Source organism: Lynx rufus, unplaced genomic scaffold (assembly GCF_022079265.1).
Source record: "Lynx rufus isolate CCGP_SWC_20201006 ecotype Redwood Valley unplaced genomic scaffold, mLynRuf1.p SCAF_7, whole genome shotgun sequence".
Classification (NCBI taxonomy): domain Eukaryota; kingdom Metazoa; phylum Chordata; class Mammalia; order Carnivora; family Felidae; genus Lynx; species Lynx rufus.
Genome location: NW_025814889.1, coordinates 99,202,804 through 99,217,360, shown reverse-complemented (window position 1 = coordinate 99,217,360; position 14,557 = coordinate 99,202,804). Strand labels below are relative to the sequence as shown.

The following is a 14,557-nucleotide window of genomic DNA, read 5'->3' as shown; positions in this document are numbered from 1 at the left end:
GAAATACAATAATGTATATATGCATTAATGTATATATGCATACAATAATGTATATATGGCAAAATTGCCTCCTGTTAAGAACCATGGGCATATAGCAATCATATTCCATGAAACTACCTGGAGAATATGTTGAAGATTAAAGTTAGATGAGTAGAAGTCAGATATCAGATATATAAGTTAGTCATAGTGGGAACTGAACATGGTATCATGAAGAGTTTATACTTATAAATGCATCAGAATGTCCAGAAATTAATTTGTTCTCAGTCCTAGGTTGTTAACACTTTACAAATCCAAAGTCAGTCTTCTCATTGTAAAAATGGAAGCAATACTAACTCCACAGAGTGGTTTTGATTATTAAATAAGTATGTGAAAGCACTCTGGAAGCTATGAAATGGTATACAAATATCAGAGAATACTCATAAATAACAGTCCTGTAGAGAACCAGCCCTTTTCTGTACCTAAGTTTTTTGTATTTTTTTTTCCAGGAAGCTGACTTCATAGAAATTATATACATGTAAGGTTTTTTGGTGTAATTCTCATCTTGCCCCATTTAAGAATAGGCTTTTAATATAATAAAGTTAATAAACATTGAAATTTATACCATTTGATTGACACTATGTTAGGCATTTTTATTCAGATCATTTATTAGTACTACACATGGTAAGTAGTTAATTTATATTATTAACTTATGGGGTGCCTGGGTGGCTCAGTTGGTTAAGTGTCCAACTTCTGCTCAGGTTGTGATTTCAGGTTCATGAGTTTGAGCCCCGCTGCTTGGGATTCTCTCTCTTCCTCTCTCTCTCTCTCAAAATAAAAAAAAAAATAATTTATATTACTAATTTGTGAACTTTTTTTCTTTTAATAAATACACTTTAATGTTTATTTATTTTTGAGAGAGAGACAGAACACGAGTGAGGGAAGGGCAGAGAGAGAGGGAGACACAGAATCTGAAGCAGGCTCCAGGCTCCATGCTGTCAGCACAGAGCCCGACGCGGGGATTGAACCCACAGACTGTGAGATCATGACCTGAGCCGAAGTCGGATGCTCAAACGACTGACACACCCAGGTGCCACACCAATTTGTGAACTTCTACTGTACATATTGAATAACTACAAGTATATAACTTTTTAAATTTTTTTTATTTTACCACATAAATTTGGAAGCAGCCAGGTTGCTCAATCACAAATAATTAAACTTTTGACAATTATTGGCCTTTGGTGGCAACAAATTATATAGCCTGGAAAGAATTACAAGGCTTTGATGAAATAGTAAGCATGAAATAGAAATAAAAATTTGTCTCCTAACAGCATGTACAACTATCACTTAAACTATTTCAAACACATACAGTACAAATATATACAATGATATTCAATGCTTTGATATCACATGCCTTGATCATATTGATCAATATCACCACCATCATCACCACTACCAAAAATAGCTATAATAGTAATGATGAAAACAACAAAACCAAAAGTTATTAAATGGTTATCTTGAGTTGGAACAATCCTAAGCATATTACATGTATAATCTTAATACTTGAGAAACTTATTAACCTATTTAAGAAATATTTAAAACACAGAGATAGAAACATATTTAGAAAATAGGAATTCCTTCCTTTATAAGGATAACACAGTAAAATCTTAAGACCAATTAGATTAGTCAAGTCTTTTTTAGTATCTCTGTCATCACATCTTTATCTGTTCTCCGTGTCCCAGAGCTTGTTTTATAATATGTACTATAAAATATATGCTTTTTTATTTGTTTCTATGTTTTTCAAACTTAAATTGTTGAATAAGAATAAGAAAATAAAACCTATTGTAGTAGTGGTTTGTACATATCCTGTTTTGTTAAAGCTTAGTGTTTTATTTCTCCCCCACCTTTTTTTTTTTTTTTGGTATTATAATTTTGTCCTATCATGGAGGTAAATCTTACCCTTCCCCTTCCTCGTCCTCCTCCCCCTCCCCTTCTTCTTCCTCCTCTTCCTCCTCCTCTTCCTTTTCTCTATCTTCCTCTTCCTTCACTTCCTCTTTCTCCTTTCCCTTGTCCTCTTCCTTCTTTTTCATCTTCCCTCCCTTTATCCCCTCTTCCTTTTCCTCTACCTTTTCTGGCTCTATTTCAACTACTTCGGGGGAAAATAGCATCTCTTTCTCCAATAATATATTTGGAAACCGAGACTGTATTATCAAAACAGTTATGACACATACTGAAAAACACAGTGTTCTCAGAAAGAAAATAAATAAGCACAGTGGGTCACACACAACTGGCCGGGGAACTTCCCATCTTGGATACCAAAATCGGTAATCTGTAAATAAAGAAGCAATTGAAAGCTGGATTTCCACATAAAGTAGTTAAACTGTCTAAGAAATAAAGGACAACAATACATACATATGGCTTGGTCACGATCTGCATTACCTAAAAAGAAAAAGAAAGTCCATAAAGACTTACATAATATTCCTTCTTTCCCTAGAAATAAGATAATTTTTCTAAAAATAATGATATCATTCTCCTAGTTGTCAAGCATCATGCTGCCATCTTTGATGTGCCTCCTCCAACCAGTAGCCCATAATAAAATATAATGTATTCTCCATTAGTAAAAGTCAGCCTCGTCTGCTAGAGAGAACATAGAAGTATAGGAATGAGAACATGTGGATTCTATTACTAATTGTTTCTAAATCATTGTCCCCTTATACGAATCACTTCACTTCTGTCCTCTAAAAATTTTTCTGGCTTCAACATTCTAGGCTTCTATAATATCTCTTACTTGCATCTCTCTTTTTCCCCCCAGATCATTCCAAATTAATCATCTGAATCTACTCATTTTCCTCATTTAATTCTTATTTTCAGAAGCTTTCAGTTGCTCTTCCTTTCTTAGATAGGAAAGTTAATTCCATAGCCTGGCACTCATTGTTTTTGCTATCTTGCCCAATGCTATCATAATACTTTTCAGGAAATAAATTTCTTTTCCTCTGCTCACTGGGGCAGAGACAATAAGACAATCATTGCTGGATTCCATTAGGAAGGAGAGTGAGGATAAATGAGTTCTCAGACAGAACCCAATGGCAACCAAGAGGTTTTGTCTTGCAACTGACACTACCCTTACAAGAAAATTTAGAAATCACTCTTTAGACAACTTTAGAAATGAACTGACCTACTGGTTCTTTGAGGTTATTTTAGCCTTTTGTGCTTGGTCTTATTTTACTTCATAGTTTATGTAATGATTTCTATTTTAGAGCTCCTTTAAAAAAATCTTTTACCACACAGTCTATATTTTCTCTACTTCATTCCATATATGTGATCAGTTTGAGCAATGATGTAATTAGCATGTTTCTTATTTACACTTTCCTTCATTTGTCATCACTAATCTTCATTGATTACACTCTTACTTTTGTACTTGATTGAATATTTAAATACTATTGTTTCATTTATCAGCTTTAAATAATATCTTTTGGCCCCTGGCTATAAAAGATGAAGAAATTAAGCACATTTTTCTACCTTCTCTTCTTCTCCCAAATTTTATTAATTATATCATTTGTATATTGACAAATTTATTATATTTACTTTTTAAAATAATTACAGACTTCAGATTAGTTTTAATCTTTGTCTATCAATTAAGATTCAATGTTTATGGATAGTTCTTTCAATGCAGCTTTTCTGTTTCCACTCATCTCTTCTTTCTGGTGAAAGCCATCCTCTAGGGGTTTATTGAGAAAGTTCTCATGAAGAACTATGTACCACAAGTTTCGTCATGTTCCCACAACATTTGTCTGTCTCCTTGTATTTGAATAATAGGTTTGCCTAAATTTATGTACAGCACTAAGGGCAATATAGATATAGTCATTATTCCACTATCTTTTAGCATTGACTGTTCTTGTAGAAAAGTTTGACTCCAGCCAAACTACGCCCCCCCCCTCCCATGAAGGATTGTTAATTGCCAAAGCAGCATTCTACCACACTGGCGGAAAGTCAACCCTGAAACCAGGCACTAACTACCTTTCTGTGAATCCCTTTCTCTGTATAGCTTCAGGTTAGAGTTTGCCAATGACAGGAATGCAAGTGAAATTTGGAAGATTTAAGAGAAGTGGAGACCATTATCTCCCGAGGTGGTTGTTACCCAGATACCTGAACAGATGTGAGATTCACAGTGGCTTCTTGGTAGGATGGGAAAAATGCTTTGCTGCCAAACACTGAGACCGTTTAGTGGGAGCTTTCTCAAAGATTCTCAAATTTTCTGGTAAGCTTTTGAGAACCACCTGTTTTGGTGCTTCAGGTTAAGGAGGTCTTCAGTGTCTGCTTTCCTGACCTTTTAACTACAGTTTTTCTGCCTTTTCATGGCAACTTCTGTGATCTGTGCCTTCTAGTTTCCACCATTCATGAAAGCTCTCTATTCTATGTTAACGCTATACTGTCTGAATATTTAAAGTGGTTGTTTTCCTGATTCAACCCAGACTATTAAACTCTAATGAACTATTTTATATTTTGGTTTGGATACTTAAAGGAGTCTTTCTTTTCCTCTAATTCACTAGGCAGTGTCTAAATGGAGACTATTTGGCATCATTTTTTCCTGGCACATAGTATGCATTTTCTTTCTTTCTTTTTATCTATACAAGGTTGTTTTTATTTTATTTACTTATTTTAAATTGAGGTATAATTGACCTATAACATTATGTTAGTTTCAGGTATACAACATAATGATTTAATATTTGTATTTATTGTGAAATGATCACCACAACGAATCTAGTGAACACCTGCCATCGTATGTAGGTACAAATGTTTTTTTCTTGTGATGAGAAATTTTAAGTTCTACTCTCTTAGCAACTTTCAAATATGCAATACCTTATTATTAAGTGTAGTCACTATGCTCTACATTACATTCTCATGACTTATTTATTTTATAAGTAGAAGTGGAAGTTTGTACCTTTGACCTCTTTACCCATTTTGCCCACCACTAACTTCCACCTCTGGCAACCAGCCAATCTGTTCTTTATATCTGTAAGCTTGGTTTTTTGTGTTTGCTTGGGTTTTTGTTTGTTTGTTTGTTTGTTTGTTTTATATGTAAGTAAGATCATAATGGTATCTTTTTCTGACATTTCACTTAGCATAAGGGTCATCCATGTTGTCACCAATGGCAAAGATTTTCATTCTTTTATATGGCTGAATAGTATTTCAGTGTGTGTGTGTGTGTGTGCGTGTGTGTATCACATGTTCTTTATCCATTCATCCATCAATGGACACAAGATATGAGTTTCATATCTTGGCTATTGTAATGCTGCTGAAATGAACATGTGGATCCATATATATATTTTATGAGTTAGTGTTTACATTTTCTTCAAATAAATACCCAGAAGTAGAATTACTGCTTTAAATCCAGAATTACTAGATCATGTGGTCTATTATCAAGTCTTTGAGGAGCCTCCCCTTGTTTTCCATAATAGCTGCATCAGTTTACATTCGATAGTAGGCATTTCAATGTTTAGATTCAAGAACTTCTATTTCTGAAATTTTTATTATTTCTTTAAATATTTGTATCTATCTATAGCTTTATTTTCTGTTCTATTATTTTTGTTCTGTTCTTCGGGGCCTCCAATTATTCACATGTTGAATCTGATTTATCAGTGCCTATTTATAATTTTCTCTTTACAAATTTTTTAACATTTATTTATTTTTGATAGACAGAGAGAGACAGAGCACAAGTGGGGGAGGAGCAGAGAGAGAGAGGGAGACACAGCATCCAAAGCAGGCTCCAGGCTCTGAGCTGTCAGCACAGAGCCTGATGCGGGGCTGGAACCCACAAACTGTGAGATCATGACCTGAGCCGAAGTCAATGCTTAACCGACTGAGCCACCCAGGCGCCCCTATAATTTTCTCTTTAACTTTTAAAGACCTCCATATCCCTGACTGTGTTTTTCAGCATTTTTGATTCCACGTGCTGTTTTCAATTTGACTTTCAGTTCTTCATTAGTATATTTGAGATGTACTAAAAATACTTTTGTTTACCTGAAACCCAAATTTAACTTGGCATCCTGTATTTAATCTGGCAACCTTCAGGCTGATCCTCCATTTGGACCCCCTCCTACCCTGCTCAGACACTGAAACCCAGACTTAACAATCTCCCATACTGTCAATACAATAAGCACACTTTAATAAAAGGTTACACTGGGGTATCTTCTTCTTCTTATCCCTCTTCCACTGTTTCCCCCATTCTCTTCCAGTATTTCTCATTTTTCCCCCTAGGATCCTATTCTTGGCATACTGTTCTTTTTCTATGGGTGAGTTCTTCCGTTTTTATATTTTTAGTGTTGTCTATATGCTAATGATTCTGAAATAGAGCCCTGTTCTGTACCCTAAACTTACTAGTCTTATCTACTCAGATGTTAAACAGATATTTAAAGCTAATGATGATCAAAACCCATTATCTATTTTCCATAGCTTCCTCTCTTCATATAATTCATATCTCAATTCCACCAAACCTGATAGTTATATTTGACTCTCTTTTTTTTCTCATCACTATATCAAATTAGTCTCCAAGACTGGCTAGTTTTGCCCCATAAATATTAATCAAATTTGTCTCATTATCTCTACTTCTCTCATAAATACTCAAATAGGAACCTCATCTCGCCCCTGGACTGTAACAAAAAACTTCAAATTGATTTGCTTTCCTTAGATTTTGCATTAAAAATATTTTTTAACTTAAAAGAATCCCTCACTTAGAAAAAAGTTGCAATACAGTACAAATAACTTATTTTGAACCATCTTAATGCAAGTTGCCAATATGATACCTTATCATCTTGGAATACTTAGTATTTCCTACAAACAAGGATATTCTTCTACATAACAATAACACAACCAAGAAAATCAGGAAATTAACATTGTTACATTACTACATTCTAATATTTGGACCTCATTCAATTTTTTACTAGCTGTGCTAATACTGTCCTTTGTAACAAAAGATCATGTTCAAAATTGCATTGCATTTAGTTTTCATGTCTTTATTTTCTTTCGTCTAGGACAGTGCTCCACTTTTTATTTGACATTCATGATCTTGACATTGTTTGAAGATAGCATGCTAGTTATTTTGCAGACAAATTCTCAACAAATCTGAAGTTTGGATTTATTTGATGCTTCTCTGTGATTGGACTTGGTTGTGCATCTTTGGCAGGAGTACCCCAGTAGTGATGCTGTGTTTTTCTCCTTGCATCCTCTCAGGTGGTGCAGGTTTGTTTGTTTGTTTGTTTGTTTTTGTTTTTAATTTTTCCCATTGCTGATGATGTTCACATTGGTCACTTTACTAGGGTGGTGTCTGCCAAACTGCTCTGTTGTAAAATTATTTTCCCATTAGTAATTAAGTACTTTTATGGGGAGTTACTTTGGAACTATTAATACATTGTTCCTCGTCGAACTTCTAATTTATTCGTTTATTAATTTATATTAGTATGAATCATAGTTTCCTGTTGTATCCCATGAGTTCTAATCAATTACTATTATTACTTCAGTACTCTAATCATCCCAGATTTGACCACAGAGAGCCCTTTAAAGTGGATTCTGTGTCCTTGTGTGTCTGTTTTCCTATATGTCCCTGTCACTCTTTGAGCACTTACTTCTTTGTTTACGAGTATAAAAAGATGGCCTGGGTTTATCTTATATTTTCCCTGCCCCAGCCTTGGAACCTTTCTCCAGTGAGCCCTGGTTTTTTTTAGTGAAGGCCTGAATTTGGAAACCAAGATCTGGGTGATAGCTGTGCTCATTCCTTTGGGGGTGGGAAGCCGTTGCTCCAAAGCCATCCCAGAACTAGGGAATATATGCATGTAGGTACATACATATACAAATATTTACAACTATGATTATTTATATTTATTGAAATCCTTAAGTTCAAATACCCCTAGTTCCAAGTCATCACAAGACTCATGCTTGTTTTCTTCCTTTACATATTTATACTCCATCCTCTGACAGTGAGAAAACTGGTGCCCATTATCCTTAATCTATTTGTATATTTGATCAATCCCCTCAGTATATCTCCAGTCCTCGTTATTCCTTCTCCCCTCTCTTCTACATGGGTGCCCTCCTCACCCTGCTTGCACTCTTACACCCTACACCAGGCTGGTAGAGTTGCCACATTTAGCAAATATAAATATAGGATGCTGCCATTTGCAATGCCATGAATGGAGTTCCAGAGTATTATGCTAAGTGAAATAAGTCAGTCAGAGAAAGAAAAATACCATATGACTTCTCTCATATGTGGAATTTAAGAAACAAAACAAATGAGCAAAGGGGAAAAAAAGAGAGAGGCAAAGCAAGAAACAGACACTTAATTATAGAAAACAAATTGATGGCTACCAGAAGGGAGGTGGATGAGGGGATGGGTGAAATAGGTGATGGGGATTAAGGAGGGCACTTTGGTGAGCACTGGGAGTTGTATGGAAGCGTGGAATCACTATATTGTACACCTGAAACTAATATTACACTGTTAACTAACTGAAATTAAAATTTTTTGTTGTTGTTGTTTATTTATTTCTGAGAGACAGAGTGAGATAAAGCACGAGCAGAGGAGGGGCAGAGAGAGAGGAAGACACAGAATCTGATGCAGGTTCCAGGCTCTGACTGTCAGCACAGAGCCTGATGTGGGGCTTGAACTCACTGAGCCGAAGTTGGATGCTTGACCAACTGAGCCACCCAGGTGCCCCTAACTGAAATTCAAATAAAAATTTTTAAAAATATGTAGGATGCCTAGTTGAATTCAAATTGCAGAAAATAACAAAGAAATTCTTGGGTAAGTATTTGGAAGATACATATACTAAAAATATTTTTTTTTGTTTACACTGAATTTCAAATTTAACTGGGCATCCTGTATTTAATTTGGCAACTTATAGGCTGATCCTCCACTTGGATCCCCTCCTACCTGGCTCAGACTGCGTAACCCAGCTTTGGGTTTTTCCAGTGTGTAGATTCCCTCCTTACTCTACTAGAGTTCTGACCCCTCCCATGCAGGCCACCTCACCTACATTAAAGCTTTCCTCACCTAGTTTGGACTCTGACACCTCATGTAAAATTGTCCCTAAACATGGCTGCCCCCTTACCTGTGTAGGTTTTAATACCTCTTTGTCAGGGCACTCCTATATGTGAACCCTTTCCTCATTCTGCTTGGGCTCCAACAACCAGTGCCAAACCACCCCTCTGTGGATGCAGTCTTTACCTGCTCAGTCTCTGATACTCTATGCCAGGCTTCTTACTCCCACCCCATGATGATGCTCTCTTCCACATACTTGGGCTCAGATACCACATACTGAGCTGTCTGGGTATGGGAAACCCTTCATCCTGTTGTCTCTGAAAACTCAAGCCTGACCTCATGCATGGATGGCTCACTTTCTCCAAAGGGGCTCTAACTTTCTATTCAAGGCCATACCCCTATGCAGACACTGTCCTAACCCTGCGTAGGCTGTTTTCTCATATCCACTGCACCGTGTATGAATCCCTTGTCATTCTGCTTAGGCTCTAATATGTCACATCTTGTGACCCTCTATGTGGATGCCTCCCTTGTTCTGACCTACCTAATGGTGTTAGAATTGAATTTTTTTAGAAGGAGAAAGAAAAGGGGAAGAGGAAGAGCAAGATTTTGCATCTTGATTCAAGTGAAATAAGGGCAAAAATGTTAGGGTGGATTCATCTCAGCTGTGGCATTATGATGAAATTGTCCATTAGTTTATCACAAAATCACAATGTGTCCCTTAGTGTCTGAATTTATCCCTTAGTACATTCTTCTAAGCACCATATATTCCAGGGATAGTTATACTTTATATGCTTTCATGTTTGGAAAAACTGAATGAAAAATTTAACCAAACGTATTTTCTACTTTCATCTTTTGAATATTTGGGGGGGGGTGACTAAAATAAAAGGCTATTAAACTACTTTACTTCTTTTCTTTCTATAAATATTTTAGAATATCCTATCCTTTAGAGCAGTCATTTTCAAACAGGCTACTATTTCAGGAATTAGCTGGGAAGTGTTTTCAGGGGGAAATTGTTTGTTCTCATTCTTCCTTTCAGACATTGTGGTATGTCTCCAAGGGCAAAAACAGGGGTAAGAGAGGGCAGAAATAGCTGTGAAGTCTAGAAAAATCTAAAGATGAACTTATTTCAACCCTCTTTTAATAATATAATAACACCCCTCTGGTCAAAAGAACAATATTAATGTGACAATGAAAAACTAGTGTTCAACACTTCATTTTTCTTATCATAGAATGTGTTATGGATTTTTTATGTTTAAGTTATTTTCTTTATCTTACTGCATAGAAAATCTGTGCATCTGTCATATCTGCTACATTGAGAACAAACTATTCCTGGTGTATAAGGCCTTCTCGACAGAGATCCTCTAGAAAAAAGCAGAAAACATTTAGTTAAAAAAAGTCTCAAATCTCATCATTTAAATAGCATGGTTACCAATTTTTAGTTAGGTTATAAAAGTGATTTAACTAAGAAAATGGACTCTAGAAAGTACTGAAACTGGAAATTTCAGTAATCTTCTCCTTTTTTCCCCTAAGAAAATTGTCTCTGAATTCCCTTGTCCTTGAAACAAAGTAGTATAGTTTAAATGAGTTAGTTTTAATGTTGCTTTCATTTTAGTTTGTAGCAAAATTTTCCTTTCAAAATGATGTTATAGAATGTTTTATAATTAATTGCTTTCTGCTTGGTACAAATGTATTAAAAGTTCTATAGAAATGATATATTAAATTTCTGATGAGTTTGCAAAATTCTGAAATGCCTATTGTCCCAAAGACCCAGCTGCTTGGCTTACTTAGAGGTCTGCTTTAAAAATACATAAATATAGGGAGCCATGGTAGCTCAATCAGTTAAGCATCCAACTTCAGCTCAGGTCATGATCTCATGGTTTGTGAGTTAGAGTTCCGCATCAGGTGAGCTCCAGCCCTGCTTTGGGTGAACAGGAGCCCTGCTTCAGGTGAGTCCTACTTCACTCTCTCTTTCTTCCTCTCTCTCTCTGCCCTCGCTCACTTGCTTTCTCTCTTTCTCTCAATTAAAAAAAAATGTAAATATATAAACAAACAAATAAATTAAAGTGGATTAAAAAAATTTGGTTTAATCCATTGTAAGGAACAGGGGGAAGAAGTGAGAAATTATTACATCAATTTCCTAGAGCTAGGTAAAAAAAGAGGCTCCAAAGTAGATACGAATTGGGAAGCTTATATGAAGGATTTAGGTTAAGAAAGAAGAAAGATAGGAATGGAAATGATATTTTTTAGTGACCAGAGGGTCATTAATCCTGGTTATTTAAACAGGATTTTAAATTCTGTGTGTAGTTGGAAACTATAAAAACAAATGTTAGGCACATATGCCTCTGGTTTGGTCACTCTGGGCCATCTGGAAGAAGGGTGAAACCTAAGAAACACATATTCAAAAACCAGAATATCAAATTTCTGAGTCATATCTTATCAGAAGTTTTTGGTGATACCCAATAAGGTATATGATACCCATGAATGGCAAGCTTTCTAGTCCATCAAAGACATCCAGAGGTTTATAGTTATTTGCAGATCAGGTATTGCTTCTCTAATGTCACTGTTCCACTATAAAACCATTTCAAGGAAGAGATGCATTTTGTTTGATCCTAGCAGAACACTAGCCTTTCAAAAATTCAAGAATTGATCTACTCACCTTTACCGACACCCTAGCCTACATTTCTTGCCCTAATCTCTTATCACTGAAATAGATGCCTCCAATACAAAAGCAGCACTTTTCCTGTCCTTAGACACAGGGACGGAGGACCCCTGCCCTTGAACCTATACAAAATGCTACTCACTACAAAGACTGCCTTTAAAATCTGCAGCATAGGCCAATCACCCCATGATCATGTCTGATGACTATAGCCTAGAATAACTTTGGAAAGGCAAATAAATAAATGAAATATATATAAATAAATGTATCAATCAATCAAAATAAATAAATTTACATCATGCTAGAATACAATGGGCCCTCTTTTTTCAAAGATTTGAATTTCATATCACTATTTATATTATATGGCCGGAAATGCCAGACTAATACTCTCCCATGCCAATCTTCCTCTTGTTCTGAGTTTTGAGAAGTCTAGCCTAAATCAAGTCTGAATCTATACAATTCCACAACTGCAATTGGAATTATTGGGCTGGATTAGGAGAAAACAACAGGTAAGTACCTATAACCAGCAATGTCCATTGAAACTTCACAGCTGTCCAAGCAGTACCTGAAGAAGCAGTCAAATTTCTCTATTTTTAGGTATTTGCTTTCTCTAAGTCAAGACTGAATAGCCCTCTGGGACATTTTTCAGACTGATATCTGACCATACCTTCATCTATAGGACCTATGTCCAGGACTTAGATAAGGACATGTTGCCTGGGTGGCCCAAAGAGTAACTATACCCATGTCCAATCCTAAATCCATTAGAAGACCATTATTCAAATTTTATTTTATTAATTTCATTTTATCTTTTTAAATCTTTATTTACTTATTTGAGAGAGAGAGCACGATCAGGGGAGGAACAGAGAGAGAGGGACACAGAATCTGAAGCAGGCTCCAGGCTCTGAGCTGTCAGCACAGAGCCTGATGCTGGGCTCGAACTCGCAACTGTGAGTTCATGACCTGAGCCAAAGTCAGACGCTTAACCAATTGAGCCACCCAGGCACCCCTCAAATTTTATAATAGATCTATATTGTTTCAAAATCAACGCAATTCTGGTGGTGACTGAAACTTTCAGGTGACTCAGCTTAATTATCTAACTCTTTATTTTTTATTTTTTTAAATGTTTATTTATTTTTGAGAGAGAGAGAGAGAAACAAAGACAGAGAGTGAGCAAGGGAGGGACAGAGAGGGAGATACAGAATCCAAAGCAGGCTCCAGGCTCTGAGCTGTCAGCAGAGAGCCCAACATAGGGCTTGAACTCATGGACCCCAAGACCATGACCTGAGCCAAAGTTGGATGCTTAACTGACTGAGCCATCCAGGTGCCCCTTAAGTGTACAACTCTTGATTTCAGCTCAGGTCATGATCTCACAGTTCATGGGATCGAGCGCTGCATTGGACTCTGCACTAACAGTGTGGAGCCTGTTTAGGATTCTTTCTCTCCCTCTCTCTCTGCCCCTCCCCCACTTGCATGCACAGTCTCTCTCTTTCAAAATACATATAGAAACTTAAAAAAGAAAGAAACTTTTATTGCCTTCACTAGTCCTATATCTCCCACCACTTTGTTTATGAAGGAAGTAATCCAGCTCCATGGATTGACAATTTAGCAATTACAATTTGTAGGCAAATTTTTCTCTTCCAAGTTTTCCATGTACAAAACTCATCTTGCTTAAAGACTGCCCACAGAATGATGGCAGAGTACATCAAACAGGTGTTGACTTTTCCGTCTCACACAGCCAAAATAACTAGACCACCTCCAATAACTCTTTTCACTTTCACTACCTCCACGTATCATTGAGAAATACCACAACACTGGCTTCTGGTTCATACCTGGATATCTATACGTTTCCAAAGAAGACTTAAAGATCTATCCCAATTAGCTACAGAAAATTGAAATGTAGTAAGCAGCAAGGTAGGTTATCTTTTAGCAATCCTATCTGGCTCTCCTTCTGATACAGCTCATATATCTGTCTTTGCTAAAACTCCATGACTATATGGACTTATTTAAGGTCAAGAAAAGCATGAATCTTGTTGGGTATTTTTGCCTCAAATTATCCCTGTATGTGCAAAGCTACCTTACTTTATACTGCTTTCCATAAGACTCAGTTGGTCACATCTCCTCCTTCGCTTCCACATCTTGCACCCATGGATCTAGGCACCAGAGTTAAATACCAACAAAGCTCTTTTGAGATGGATATTATTTAGCTGCACCATCCTCTAATCCTCCTCAAGATACCATCTTCTTTCTGATCATGCCTCCTTTTTAAAAAAATGTTTATTTATTTTTGAGAGAGAGAAAGAGAGGGAAAGAGAGAGAGAGGGAGAGAGAGAGAGAGAGAGAGAGAGAGAGAGAGAGAGAGAGAGAGAGAGAATGAGTGGGGGAGGGGCAGAGAGAGAGGGAGTCACAGAATCTGAAGCAGGGTCCAGACTCTGAGCTGTCAGCACAGAGCCCATGCAGGGCTCAAACTCACGAACCTCGAGATCATGACCTGAGCTGAAGTTTGAAGCTTAACCACCTGAGCCACTCAGGTAACCCTGATCATGCCTCCTTATTAATTTTGGCACCTGGGTCAGTCACTATCTACCTTTTCAGCCAAAATTGTCCTTGTCCTAGAATTTGGGACATAGATGATTACAATATGCTTATAGATAATTCATCCAATAACTTGGTCTGTTACTGAATGTTTTCACCATCTCAAAACTTCCCAATACTCCATAATTGTCACTTTTGTAGCCACACTCTGGATCTTGTTATCCCCTAAAGTTACTCCCACTTCTGAGCTCACAAAGTAACATATTCCATTCCCTGACTGTAGCCTCCTATTCTTCCAGTTTGCTCACTCATTTACTCCTGCTACACTTCTCCATGAAGTTCACTGGTACTCCAAGTCTATTTAC

The 14,557-nt window shown here is 36.6% G+C and overlaps 1 protein-coding gene across 1 annotated transcript in view; it reads right to left on the bottom strand.

The window, feature by feature from the left end:
• Positions 1-1,931: 1,931 nt before the first annotated feature.
• Positions 1,932-14,557, bottom strand: part of GLIPR1L2 (GLIPR1 like 2) — a 29,559-nt gene continuing 16,933 nt past the window's right edge. Inside the window, exons 4-6 of the mRNA XM_047065193.1 lie at positions 10,280-10,365; positions 2,389-2,415; positions 1,932-2,305 (exon numbers count right to left, since the gene is read on the bottom strand). Coding sequence (XP_046921149.1) covers positions 1,932-2,305; positions 2,389-2,415; positions 10,280-10,365 — 487 coding nt within the window. The remainder of the gene's footprint in view (positions 2,306-2,388; positions 2,416-10,279; positions 10,366-14,557) is intronic.